The sequence below is a fragment of the Diabrotica virgifera genome, chromosome 10 (assembly GCF_917563875.1).
Source record: "Diabrotica virgifera virgifera chromosome 10, PGI_DIABVI_V3a".
NCBI classification, from domain to species: Eukaryota; Metazoa; Arthropoda; class Insecta; order Coleoptera; family Chrysomelidae; genus Diabrotica; species Diabrotica virgifera.
The window spans coordinates 111,874,449-111,889,412 of record NC_065452.1 but is presented as its reverse complement, the minus strand read 5'-3'; the positions used below and the strand labels follow the sequence as shown (position 1 = coordinate 111,889,412).

At 35.0% G+C, this 14,964-nt stretch overlaps 1 protein-coding gene across 1 annotated transcript in view; it reads left to right on the top strand.

Moving 5' to 3' along the window:
• The window catches only part of LOC114341932 (neuroligin-like protein glit-1), a 95,651-nt gene that overhangs the window by 59,406 nt on the left and 21,281 nt on the right, over positions 1–14,964 (top strand). The window contains exons 6-7 of the mRNA XM_050663298.1: positions 1,489–1,676; positions 6,865–7,353. Coding sequence (XP_050519255.1) covers positions 1,489–1,676; positions 6,865–7,353 — 677 coding nt within the window. The remainder of the gene's footprint in view (positions 1–1,488; positions 1,677–6,864; positions 7,354–14,964) is intronic.

Genomic DNA, 14,964 nt, shown 5'->3' with positions numbered 1-14,964 from the left:
GCTTAGTATTTCTTCACCAATTTGAAGCTAATTACATGTGATATATTAAATGTGAGATTAATATTTTTGGAATCAAATATATCAAAAATGAATAAACCATTTTCAATTTCGTTGCAACACGAAAATACAGCCGCATCATATTCTAGTTCAATCAGAGAGCGCATCAAGCACCTCTACCGGTTTCGAAACTTATTAGTCTCTCATCAGCAGGCACATAATATGCTGCTCTCACTGAACCAACCAGGACAAACCCCGGCGTGCAGTGACGGATTGCAACGAACGAAATGGCAGGGATGCCCTAGCGGCAACTGCTAGCAAAAGACTAAGTTTTCAATCTAATAGCACATAAAAACAACATCAAAAAATGTTACTCTACATCCTACCACATTGAAAACAATGGGAACCTTCTCTGGTTACACCTCCGAGGCTTCTACAATTTGCAAGCCATACCGGATGCTGAGACTAAGGAAGATGAGGGAATTTTACAATTTATAATTCACGTCCCATCTGCTCAGCGCGGTAAAGTTCCAACGAGAATGGTTCCCTTCGTACTCCAATAAGAGTAAACATGTAAATCAAAAATGAATAAACCATTTTCAATTTCGTTGCAACACGAAAATACAGCCGCATCATATTCATCATCATTTCGTTCGTTGCAATCCAGCACTGCACGCCGGGGTTTGTCCTGGTTGGTTCAGAGAGAGCAGCATATGTGCCTCCTGATGAGAGACTAATAAGTTTCGAAACCGGTAGAGGTGCTTGATGCGCTCTCTGATTGAACTAGAATATGATCAAGCACCTCTACCGGTTTCGAAACTTATTAGTCTCTCATCAGGAGGCACATATGCTGCTCTCTCTGAACCAACCTTAACAAACCCCGGCGTGCAGTGACGGATTGCAACGAACGAAATAATGATGAATATGATGCGGCTGTATTTTCGTGTTGCAACGAAATTGAAAATGGTTTATTCATTTTTGATTTACATGTTTACTCTTATTGGAGTACGAAGGGAACCATTCAGCCGGGGTTTATCCTGGTTGGTTCAGAGAGAGCAGAGCGGTAGAGGTGGTTGATGCGCTTTTTGATTGAACTAGAATATGATGCGGCTGTATTTTCGTGTTGTAACTAAATTGAAAATGGTTTATTCATTTTTTATTTACATGTTTACTTTTATCGGAGTACGAACGGAACCATTCTCGTTGGAACTTTACCGCGCTGAGCAGATGGGACGTGAATTATAAATTGTAAAATTCCCTCATCTTCCTTAGTCTCAGAATCCGTTATGACTTGCAAATTGTAGAAGCCTCGGAGGTGTAACCAGAGAAGGTTCCCATTGTTTTCAATCTGTTAGGATGTAGAGTAACATTTTTTGATGTTCTTTTATGTGCTATTAGATTGAAAACTTAGTCTTCAAATATATCACTTTTAAACTACATATATTTAAGTAAATAATACTGCAATGTTATGACAGATTTCGCAATTTTTAGCTTCCAACAAAACATTGGAGCCCAATTTCAGGATAAGTCAAGAGTTTTTTGATCAAAAAGTAAGAGAGCTGGTTTTACGGTACAACTACACATTAAATCCCAATGGAATATTCGACGCAATAAAGTACATGTATACTTATTGGCCAGATCCAGATAATGTTACTCATATAAGAAATGAATATATACAGGTAGGAAACATTTGTAACTTTAATTCTTCCGAATAATGCTTATCTATTTCTTAAAATTAAATTTTTCTTTCTCTTTTCTTTCTTTTGATTTGGAAGATTGGTGTACCAGAATACTTTGCTGTTGTAATTTGTTACTCTCGGACAATTAACGGACGGTATGCTGATCCAAGTATTATCTCCTTCATACTCCTTTCCTCTGTCTTCCTCATCTTTATCGCCGTTAAATCCCTTTCACAAAGGACCCCGCACAAACTTTATGGAAAACAGGTCCCATTGGATTTCGTTCATACTTTGGGAAAATACTCTTTGAAGCATCCTGATAAAAAGTTCTCATGGGCACAACTCAATCGTATGAAGGATTTTCAAGATATAGAGGCCCAAACTCGGAAAATTATAAGATTTACGGGGTATTCCAATTCCGTGAGTTACTGGTTATTTGGCAACATGTAGAAGTTTGGATCAAGAAAAAGTACTAGTAGTCTATGATTTTTTCCTGGCTATCCAATGGCGACCTTTACTTTGTCCTTGACCTTCAACGGACGTCATCTTCTAGAGTTTCGAGGGTTTTCGGCATTCAATTGATATAAACAGATTACTCATGGGTTTTTGGGATCGCTAGACACGAATATGCCATCAGAATTGCCCTCCGGATGACGTGGTGGCCAGGGCCTCTGCATGGGACGTCATCTTCTAGAGTTTCGATGGTTTTCGGCATTTAATGATGCAAATGAATTACTGGACGGTTTTTTGAGGTCACTATACACGAATATGCCACCAGAACCGACTCCCGGAGCACCTGATTTCCAAGGTCAATGAAAGGGGCTCCTGGAGTTTCGAGGGTCTTTGGTACTACAATAATGCAAACGGATTAGTTATAGGTTTTTGGGGTTACTGAACACGAATACGTGATCAGCACAGCCACAGGAGCACCTGGTGCCTAAGACAGGTTATCTTCTGGAGTTTCGGAGAAATCAAATGGATTACTCTTAGGTTTTTGGGGTTGCTGAACATGAATACACTTCAGATCCGACCCACGAATCACATTGTGCCTACGGCACAATGTGATCATTTATTCGTGTTCAGAAACCCCAAAAACCTATAATTAATCCGTTTGCATCAATGTAGTACCAAAGACCCTCGAAACTCCAGGAGCCCCTTTCATTGACCTTGGAAACCAGGCGCTCCGGGAGTCGGTTCTGGTGGCATATTCGTGTTTAGCGACCTCACAAAACCCTCCAGTAATTCATTTGCATCAATTAAATGCCGAAAACCATCGAAACTCTAGAAGATGACGTCCCTTGCAGTGGCCCTGGCCACCACGTCATCCGGAGGGCAATTCTTATGGCATATTCGTGTTTTGCGATCCCAAAAACCCATGAGTAATCTGTTTATGTCAATTTAATGCCTAAAACCCTCGAAACCCTAGAAGATGACGTTCGTTGAAGGTCAAGGTCAAAATAAAGGTCACCATTGGATAGCCAGGAAAAAATCGTAGACTACTAGTACTTTTCCTTGATCCAAACTTCTAGATGTTGCCAAATAACCAGTAACTCACGGAATTGGAATACCCCGTAAATCTTATAATTTTCCGAGTTTGGACCTCTATATCTTGAAAATCCTTCATACGATTGAGTTGCGCCCCTGAGAACTTTTTATCAGGATGCTTCAAAGAGTATTTTCCCAAAGTATGAACGAAATCCACTGGGACCTATTTTCCATAAGGTTTGTGCGGGGTCCTTTATCAACGGAGCAATTTTAATATGTCGTTTGACTTTTATAAGTCCCAAGACTTTGGTAGATCTGCTTTACATAGTGTATCAATTTGAAAAGGTGCCACCCTCTATATTTGGTCCCTATAGAAAATCTAAATATATGCAAAAACACATTAAATTTATTTGTGAGGTGGACATTTTCTGGACCAGTTTTCAACTAAATTATATCGACCCTCTAGCGGGAGCGGGCACAATCCCCAAAATCTTTAATAGAGGGTTGAGTGATACCTCATTTCAAAGGTCGTTCAATTACCTTCTCAAAAATACAACATACACTATATTGCTTTTCAGTACTTATGGAAAAATCTTGGACTCAATACTCCAAAAAGAATTTTGGAGTTTTAAACTTGATACTTAATAACTTTACGGTTTTACTTGATTTTTGCAAAAAAAATACTCCAAAAAGTACTCAAAATACTCCAATACTCAAAAAAATAAATTTGGATCCCCGACATAAACCTCATTCGAGGCATATACAGTGTGTCAAAACCAAATGGAATAAATTCCTTAGTTCGTGAATGAGGTATTTTGGAAATAAATCCCGAAACATGTCGATTTTTATTTTTAAATTATGATTTTTGGCATATAAATCATACTAGTTACTTATCCGTCTGGGCGTGATGACGTAATCTATGATTTTTTTTATTGAGAATAGGGGTCTTGTGCTAGCTTATTTCAAAGGTTATTCAATTCTCTATTCAGTAATATAAACATTAATATATTTATTTTACAGGGTGTCCCAAAATTTTTTTAATTTAATTGACACAAAAAGAAGAATGTGCGTGATTTATTTAATTCAAAATACATTTTACTGCTGTCCGAAAACAGAAATAAAATGTTTATTTGACAAATAAACATTGCTTTTCGCTTAAATGTTAAAACTACCAAGAGGCAGGTGGTTGACAGCTTAAACATTTAATTTAAGCGAAAAGCAATGTTTATTTGTCAAACAAACATTTTTTTTTCTGTTTTCTGACAGCAGTAAAATGTATTTTAAATTAAATAAATTACATACATTCCTCTTTTTGTGTCAATTAATTTAATTAAAAAAATTTGGACACCCTGTATAAATAATTATGTTAATGTTTATATTACTGAATAGATAATTGAATTCCCTTTCGAATAAGCTAGCGCACGACCCCTATTCTCATTTAAAGAAATCATCGATTCTATTATGATATATACAGGGTGTATCATTAAGAATGTCTAATCTCTGAGTTGTAGATTCTAGACCTCAAAATATTAAGATTTAACCCAAATAAAATATGGCTCCTTACCGAGTTACAGGGTGTTTTATTTAAAGATTTAAAAACTATTTTTACCCAGTACTTTAAAACAATTTGAAGTATTCTTATCATACTTGGCAGAAAGTGTTTCTACTATACACCCTAGTAAATTGTGATAAATAGACGTTTCTAGCTATTACCAGATGCGTACGACAGGGGATACTGAATGGTTAACCCTTCCCAAATTCTACGCAACTGCGGAATTACTATTTTAGCGCAATTTTTCTATTATCCAATACTTTCTATGTAAATAGTATACTCTTGATTGATAAAGTGATTAGTTTTCGAGATATTTGAAGTCAAATATGAAACGGCACAGTTATTTTGATTAATATATTGTGTCGCTTCGTTTTTAACTTCAAATATCTCTAAAACTAATGATTTTATCGTTACGAATGAAGAGTATATTATTTACATAAAAAGTATTGGAAAATCTAAAAGTTAAAAGGAAAGGAAAGGTCAACCAGTCAATTCAACCCTGTCGTACGCCTCTGGTTGTAGTCAGAAAGGATTATTTAACATAATTTAGTAGGATGTACAGTACCTACACTTTCTACCAAGTATGATAAGGCTACGTCAAATAGTTTTAAAGTTCTGGGTACCAATAATTTTTAAATATTAATCATATGAATCATTCATAAATTAATCAAAATAACTGTGCCGTTTCATGTGCAACTTCAAATATCTCGAAATATAATTACTTTAGCGTTACCAATGAAGAGTATATTATTTACATAGAAAGTATTGGAGAATTGAAAAATTGCGCTAAAATAGTAATTACCCCAGTGGCGTAGAATTTGGGAAGGGTCAACCATTCACTATTCCCCGTGGTACTCCTCTGGTAGTAGCTAGAAACGTTTATTTATCACAATTTAATAGGATGTATAGTAGCCACACTTTCTGCCAAGTATGATAAGGATACGTCAAATAGTTTTAAAATACTGGGTAAGAATAGTTTTTAAATTTTTAAGGGGGAAGTCTACTGTGACAAGGGAATAAACAGGCCGATTTTCCGGATTTTTTTAATAACAAAATGTGACTCGTACATTAAATTAAATTAAACCGTCATCTTTACTATATATTCAAGTATTTGTAAAGCATTTTTCAAGGCGAAATATTCAAAATGGCCGTCGTGGCACTCCTTCAAGCTCAGGTCCGTTTTTATTTAGGTGCCCAAACGGTGTACATGAAATCTCACGTCTGGGTGATCTGAAACAAAAATCAAAATAAGGTTATCATCTACATAGTATTGACTCTCGTCTGACGGAGGATTTTTTGATATCGTTTTTTGTTTAATTGTTATAAACAATAATAACATCAAATTTTGGCAAAAAAATAGAAAAAAAATTTGAAGAATTTTTTTTTCGGCGCCAAAATTTTTTATCGACAAAATCCTCCGTCAGACTATGTAGATGATAACCATATTTTGTTTTTTTGTTTCAGATCACCCAGACGTGAGATTTCATGTCCGTTTGGGCACCTAAAAAAACGGACCTGCGCTTGAAGGAGTGCCACGACGGCCATTTTGAATACTTTGCCTTGAAATTTTTTTTACAAATACTTGAATATATAATAAAGATGACGGTTTAATTTAATTTAATGTACGAGTCATATTTTGTTAGAAAAAAAATCCGGAAAAACTTCCCTTGTCGCAGTAGACTTCCCCCTTAAATAAAACACCCTGTAACTCGGTAAGGAGCCATATTTTATGTAAGTGATTTTGGTTAAATCGTAATATTTTGAGATCTAGAATCTACAACTCAGAGATTAGACATTCTTAATGATACACCCTGTATATGCCAAAAAATCATAATTCAAAAATAAAAATCGACCTGTTTCGGGATTTATTTCCAAAATCAATCATTCACAAAATAATGAATTTATTCCATTTGGCTGACACACTGTAGGTATATCTCATAATGGATATTTTTATTTTTGTTTCTTTTTATAGTGCTATTATACTATTATTCGGCATTGTTCTTATATTCTAAATACTTTATATAATCTCTACTAAGTTCGTTTTGTATTAATTACAATTCCTTGGATTGTTTCATCGTAAATTGTATGGGTAAAAAAAACCAAAATAATTCTGTAAATTTTTGTTTACTATAGCGTTCTGTTTTATTTTAGTTACTTTCTGACTTTTTATATACTGCTCCAAATGATAAAATGGTAAAACTATTGATTGAACAAAATGTCCCAGTGTATATGTACGTTTTGAATACTACGGTGGAATCATTTAACCTTTCAGAATGGAGAAAAGTTCCCCATGATATTGAACACTATCTTTTATGTGGAGCACCATTCTTAGATGTTGAAATGTTACCTTCAGGAGAACGATTTGTCCGTGATCAGTGGACTAGAAACGACAGAAATATGAGTCACTTCTTCATGAAGGCATATTCTGATTTTGCTAGATATGGAAATCCTACTCATACTCAAATTTTAGGACTACATTTTGAAGAATCTAAACATGGGCAGCTAAAATATCTAAATTTGAATACAACTTATAATTCTTCGATAATGTGGAACTTCCGACAGACAGAATCAGCCTTCTGGTCTCAATATATTCCTACTTTAGTGGGCCATCTTGTACCTACTTATCCTCCTACAACTGAGGTAAATATACTTATTTCTTTATTTATCAATTTAAAGCAGGTCAAAACAGCAAAACCAAGCAATATTTTAAGTCACAAAACCTTCAAACGTTTACAGAACTTTTTTTAAATAAAAGATACTTAAACTATTAATGTAGTTAATAGTATAAATTACACATAGGTCCGTGAAGTTAGCCCGTAAAAGTCGGGAAAAAAATGTGACGGACGCCATTCGATTGTCCACGTTTGTCCACTGTGTTATTTCCTTAGTCCACCCATCAATTTTTTTTTATAAAAAGAAATTTTTCGGGCTAACTTCACAAATTCACAAATTTTGGAATATTCGAAAAATCTTTTGCTATATTGTTTGTCCATCGTTTGTCCATGTTTGTCCACCACATAATTAGGTTTGTCCATCCACTGTTTTTTTTTAATAAAAAAAAATTATGTATAGCTTGGAGATAATACGACAGCACTGCTGAAAAAGTATTTCAGACGCCATTAGAATGAATGTTTCTGCGGGTGCAGAATCCCAACTACCCGTTTGTCCACCCCTCGCAGCGTTTGTCCAACTCCTTAAAGTGCAAAGCAACCACCTAGAAGGCTTTAATTTTTTTTTAATTCTCAACGCGGGCCTAGTTTAGGTACTCTTAAAAACGCATTTAAACGTTATTTCAGGTTCACATTCCCAACTACACGTTTGTCCACCCCTCCGCAGCGTTTGTCCAACTCCTTAAAGTGCGAAACCACCCTCCTGTAGATTGTAATTATTTTTTTTTTAATTCTCAATTCGGTCCAACTTCACGTCCGCTTAAATGCACATTTAAACGTTAATTTGGGGTAGAATCCCAACTACCCGTTTGTCCATCCCTCCGCAGCATTTGTCCAACCCCTTAGAGTGCCAAACCACCTCCTGGAGATTGCAATTAATTTTTTTATTTCTAAACGCGGGCCAACTTTACGTCCGCTTAAATAATTACAATCACCAGGGGGTCGTTTCGCACTTTAAGGGGGACAAACGGGTAGTTGGGATTCCGAACTTGAAAATAACGTTTAAATGCGTTTTTAAGCGGACGTGAAGTTGGCCCGCGTTGAGAATAAAAAAAATTAATTGCAGTCTCCAGGGAGGTGGTCTTGCACTTTAAGGGGTTGGACAAACGCTGCGAAGGGGTGGACAAACGGGTATTGGGATTCTGCTCCGAATTAATGTTTAAATACGCATTTAAGCGGACGTGAAGTTGGCCCGAATTGAAAATTAAAAAAAAACATTTATAATCTTCAGGGGGGTGGCTTCGCACTTTAAGGGGTTGGACAAACGCTACGGAGGGGTGGACAAATGCGTAGTTGGGATTCTACCTCCGAATTAACGTTTAAATACACATTTAAGCGGACGTGAAGTTGGCCCGAATTGAGAATTAAAAAAAAATAATTACAATCTCCAGTGGGGATCGTTTCGCACATTAAGGGGTTGGACAAACGCTACGGAGGGGTGGACAAACGGGTAGTTGGGATTACGAACTTGAAATAACGTTTAAATGCGTTTTTAAGCGTTGGCCTGCGGTGAGAATTAAAAAAAATAAATTACATTCTCCAGGGGGGTGGTTTCTCACTTTAAGGGATTGGGCAAACGCTGCATAGGGGTAGACAAATACGTAATTGGGATTCTGCCCCCGAATTAACGTTTAAATACGCATTTAAGCGGACGTGAAGTTAGCCAAAATTGAGAATAAAAAAATAATTACGATCTCCAGGGGGCTCTTTTCGCACTTTAAGGGGTTCGACAAACGCTGCATAGGGGTAGACAAATACGTAATTGGGATTCTGCCCCCGAATTAACGTTTAAATACGCATTTAAGCGGACGTGAAGTTAGCCAAAATTGAGAATAAAAAAATAATTACGATCTCCAGGGGGCTCTTTTCGCACTTTAAGGGGTTCGACAAACGCTGCGGAGGGGTAGACAAACGGGTAGTTGGGATTCTGCCCCCGAATTAATGTTTAAATACGAATTTAAGCGGACGTGAAGTTGGCCCGCGTTGATAATTAAAAAAAAATAATTACAATCTCAAGGTGGGTGGTTTCGCACTTTAAGGGGTTGGAAAAACGCTGTAAGTGGGGATGGCAAACGGCTAGTTGGGATTCTGAACCTGAAATAACGTTTAAATGCGTTTTAAAGAGGACGTGAACTTGGCCCGCGTTGAGAATTAAAAAAATAAATTAAAGTCTTCAAGGGGTTTGTTTTGCACTTTAAAGCGTTGGACAAACGCTGCGAGGGGGTGGACAAACGGGTAGTTGGGATTCTGCCCCCGGAGAATCATTCATTATAATGGAGTCTAAAAGTTCTTTTTCAGCAGTACTGTCGTATTAAGTATCCGTAAGCAAAATATTTTTTTTATTTAAAACATTGGGTGGAACAACATAATTATGTGGTGGACAAACATAGACAAACGATGTACAATCAATATAGCAAGAGATTTTTCGATTATTCGAAAATTTGTGGAGTTGTGAAGTTAGCCAGAAAAAAAAAATTTATAAAAAAAATTGATGGGTGGACTAACGAAATAACACAGTGGACAATCGAATGGCGCCCGTCACATTTTTTTCCCGACTTGGACAGGTTAACTTCACGGACCTATTGCACATCCCGTTCTAAATCCGTAACAACTCAAAATATTAAAATTGTACAGGAGAGCGAAAACAAAATATTTGCTTGATTATTTCCTAATATATTTTTTATTTTACTTAGTACATTAATGTACAGTTAATTTTCGTATCAATATTTTACTTGTTACAACTGGACTAGAGTAAGATAGGAAAAATCTTTGTTAAAAGAAAATATCAACCAAAAAATGACATTTTGATTCGAAATAATACAATTTTCCTCCAAAAATTTGATTCACAACACTTTTTCCCAAAAGAAATGTTAAACGCATTTGTGTCATATGGTCGCTTTTTGCACTAATACTTTTTTTAATACGTTTTTCACCACATAGCGCACCTTTGTGATACTGTTTTTCTAATTACTGATCTTCAGATCATACTGTTTGTACCGTTCCATGAGCTTTACTGTTCGCATGTGACATATCTGTTCGCTCCATAGATATATAATACTCTAGATTGCGCCTTACGATCTTAAAATGGGTGACGGTTGCGACAGAGATAAATGAGCCTATTTGGTCGGTAGTCTCTTTCTAATTCAAGGGGAGTATGGACGACGTCACTATCCTACTCTGTCGTCGAGTATTTTAGATGGTTTGACAGTTCGAGCGGATGGCGACGAGAACTGGTCGTTTGTCTTCGGACGTGGATAATCCTGGTTCGAATCCCATACCAATCTTTACTTTTTTTATTTTTTATTTAATCAATATTGCGTTTATTAGATATTATTACATCTCTAAAGTAAATCTGTGCAAAGAAATATATAACAAATAAGAAAAACTGTGTAGGTACCTATAGATTTTTAAAAATATAAAAGCCAATGTTATTTTTTAATAAGTTAATTGTAGAATAGTATAAAGTAATTGTTAAAAATATTAGTAAAAAATTACCAATAATTAATATCAACATAATGTACCATCGATTTATTAATTGAATCGGTCATTTCAAAAACAACATGAGTCACATATTCCTAATTTTACAGAAGAGCAAAGAAAACTAACTATATAGTCGAAAGATGGATGAAATGGATGACATCAAAATTCAGAGTTATATTGTAGTTTTGTTCCTAATGTTTTTACTGGACTGGTGTCGTTTTTGCACACAACGTTTATCTTAAAGGAGTCTATTCCTCTCAAAAAGTTAGTTTCTGAAAATTGTGGACTTTGCTGTTTTTGAAATGACCGATTCAATTATAAGTAATTAGACATTATTTTTATTTATGAAACTATTGTTACAATTTTTTAAAAAAGTAGAAGCAAAACAAACATTCACATCATTCGAATAAGGACGTATTTATATTAATAACGAATGACTTTTATTTTACTATGCAGTTCACAAATTATGTATTCCAATATTAACTTACTAGACATACATTTATTATCTGCTAGATTTACTTAGGTCCATTTTTCAGATGTAAAAATATCTAATAAACGCAATATTGATTAAATAAAAATAAAAAAAGTAAAGTTGGTATGGGATTCGAACCACGATTGTCCACGTCCGAAGACCAAAGACCATTTCCCGTCACCACCCGCTCCAACTGTCAACACATATTACTCGATAAAGTGGGATATTCACGTCGTCGATATTCCTTTTAAATTAAAAAGAGACTACCGACCAAATAGGCTCATTTATCTCTGTCACAACCGTCACCCATTTTAAGATCGCAGGGCGCAATCTAGAGTATTATATATCTATGGTTCGCTCCATCCACTGAAATATTTTTAAGGTTAGGATATTACAGTTTTTTGATGAACAAGATTAAAAATAGTGCATTTTGTTGGTGACATAAACACAAAAATAAAAAATAATGTGTGTGTGTGCTTTGTACGCACGTAAGAAGATATTCTTCTATTATATAATAGGTAATTTAAACGAAGTAAATATAGTTAAAAGGTTATTTGTACTTATTTTATTTAAAAATGAAACTCACTTTCTTATCTACCACTTTCAAAAAAGAAGAATATCTTCAAAAATTATATAATAATATACTTACAATCATAAAATCTATAAAAAAAAATAAAAGAATAATAACTTGCTTGGGGCTTGAACCCACTTCACGTCTACCGCGCCGTACGAAAGTTGACGCCATTTCAAACTGCACCAAACTCTGGTATACGTCATGTGGGAATATACACAAACTAAACGTTTACACCATAAATTTATATGAATTTAATAAAATTATTAGTTTGATTTTTGTCGAAATAAAATACAACAAAATATAGAGTAAGAAAACGATATATGAGATGAAGATTTGTAGAAAGTTTGTTCGTAATCCGATTATGTAAATTAAAGCATTGCCTACTAATAGGTAACTACATTATTTTGTTTACATTTTCCAAATAGATAGGTATTGAAACTATTAGGTATTTCCAACTGAAACATTTAGAATTACGTACCTGCGGCTTTTCAAAACTATTTAAAAAGTCACTATAATTATAAATTTGATTTTAATTCTGTCCACACATCAATAAAAACTAATATTATGCAATATTTTTGTTTACCGATAACCTCCATATTGAACAAATATTGACAGATCATTTCAAAATTTCAAGACCCAATCAGAGCCCGTATAACAACTAATACCATACTGTCGGTGTGCGCATGCGCGGGGTTCAATTAAATTTTACCCTCAATCGATTCGCCGCTAAAGAAGAATATCTTCAAAAAAATTTGAGTTAATACACTTCTCAACGCACCACTTTAAAGATTGGTCATTTTTGATGTCTCGAAATTCCTAAACCTGTTGTCCGATTTAAGTGATTTATTTAATATGTTATAGCTTTATTCTTTAACAATATCGCTGTAATAATATCGATGCTAGACAGGTAAATTGTCATTGTATACCGGGTGTACCAATCAAACTGTGTTTTTTTCTCTCTCAAAGTTCGCAACACCTGGTGGCACATTCTAGCATTTATAAAATACTGAAATTAAAATCCAACTATAGCCTCAAGTTTTCTTAACGTATTGTTTTTGATTCATTTTCTCATGTTGGATAATACAAAAGTTAGGTACTTCAACAACTAGCCATGTTTTCATCAATATATCTTCATTTGTTGCTTAGTTTAATAAACAAGCCTAAAGTAGGCTACGAGAAATTAATAATTTGATAAATGTTGAATTGTTAACAGTCAAAAATGTCTGGTTTGTTGTGAAAATTAGTAGATTTATTATTTAAAGTTTCAATTAAGTCCGTAATTTTTTGTTGTGTGGTGGAAATGGAACGCTCTACAAGGACTTTGACCCGCGATGAGTGTGTTCAAGCAATGACCTTACATAGCAAAGGACTTAGCTACAGGTCGGGGCTTGGGAGTTTTACATACATCAATTTCCCGTATTGTTTGCTTTAGAAAAATGAACTACTACAGCAAGATCCTGGACAAGGTAGACTTCGAGTTACTTTCCACAACAGTTGGACAGTCCCCCTCGAAGGGACTCCAACTTATAGCATGCAAGGGGCTACTCAATTCACCCCCGGTCTGTTGGGTCCTCGTCTGTTTTCGGGGTACAGGCAGTGTCGCAGGATCGCTGCTACGCCTCGGCCCTCCAGGGCTAAGGCAATGAAGTTTGCACTATGGGCCTATCAAAAGCCAGTGCAAAATGTGTACCGAGCTCTGAGAAGAACTCGGTACGCTTTCTTACATTAATAAGTATACCTAAAATAAAATCCTGTTATAATACAGAGAACATACCTAAAATAAAACAGAGAATACACGGGGATATTCTACACACTTTTTGAAGAACTAAAGCCTCTACATGCATCCCTAGTTAGATTCCTATCCTTAAATATATCCAAAATTTTGTCCCACAAAACAGGTCTTGCCTTCACTAACGAAATAAGGACATCATTGTCAATAAAATCAGTAAAATCACTCATTTCAATAATTTTAATTACATTCAAGCACTATCAAAGCTAAAATTACAACGTATACCTACAATTTCACCGATCTGTTGAATGGAATTTGCCGATAAAAATCGATGTGTGTGTAAAGCTGTATTCACTCGAGCAGTGCCTACCTCGGCCCAAGATACAGGTAGGTCTTTTAAAAATGTCCCAAATCGGCGTAAAGATTAAAACTGCCCGATATAAAATATACCAGCTCGGCTCATGGAATGTTAATTGTTACTATCAAATAATTTTACATCTCAATGGAAAAAAGTACATTTATAGAATAACTTTATTAAATAGATATATAACTCTCTAAGTTATAGGAAATAGATATAGATATTAAATTCTAATAGGTTTTCTGATTCTGTATCATGATTATGATTATTGTTTATACCAGTTGTAATTCGATTCTTATTCTCTTCAATTGTTTTGATGAAAGCTTTGCAATTATCCTTTACACATCTCCACTTTATTTCACCTGAAGCTAATTATCGTTTTTGTTTTTCAAATTTATAACGTTCACAAACTAATAACAATTTTCCTCTTTGACTAAACATTTCACTTATATTGGGCTTTAAAGATAATGAAGCTAAATTAGGTATAATTTCAATATAAAAACGTAATTGCTTTTGACTGCATGAGCAGTGGCGTAGCAGATACCCAAACAGTTAATATGTCTCAAACATCTAACCAAGCTTCATCCTATGTATCCGTAGCGAAATCGATTCCACGGCCAACATTTCCAACCAAGAGAAACTGTTTCTTAAATTCGCAAAGAACCCAAAATTTCTCTACAATATTGAAGGAAGGGGTATTGAGGGTAGGGATGTTTTTCTATGTTAATGTTTATGTTTTCTATGTTTAAAACGATACCATCGATGAAAGCTGGCAAAAACTCAAAAATAACATAATCGACGCTGCAACAGAATCACTTGGAGAGAGAAAAGTAACGAATACTCACATATTAAAGAAGAAAACCCCGTGGTTTAGAGAGGAAGTTAAGATAAAATGCGAAGAAAAGAAGAAAGCCATTTTACAATACAGAACAAAACAAACACAACAGGCATACAACCACTACAAACGAA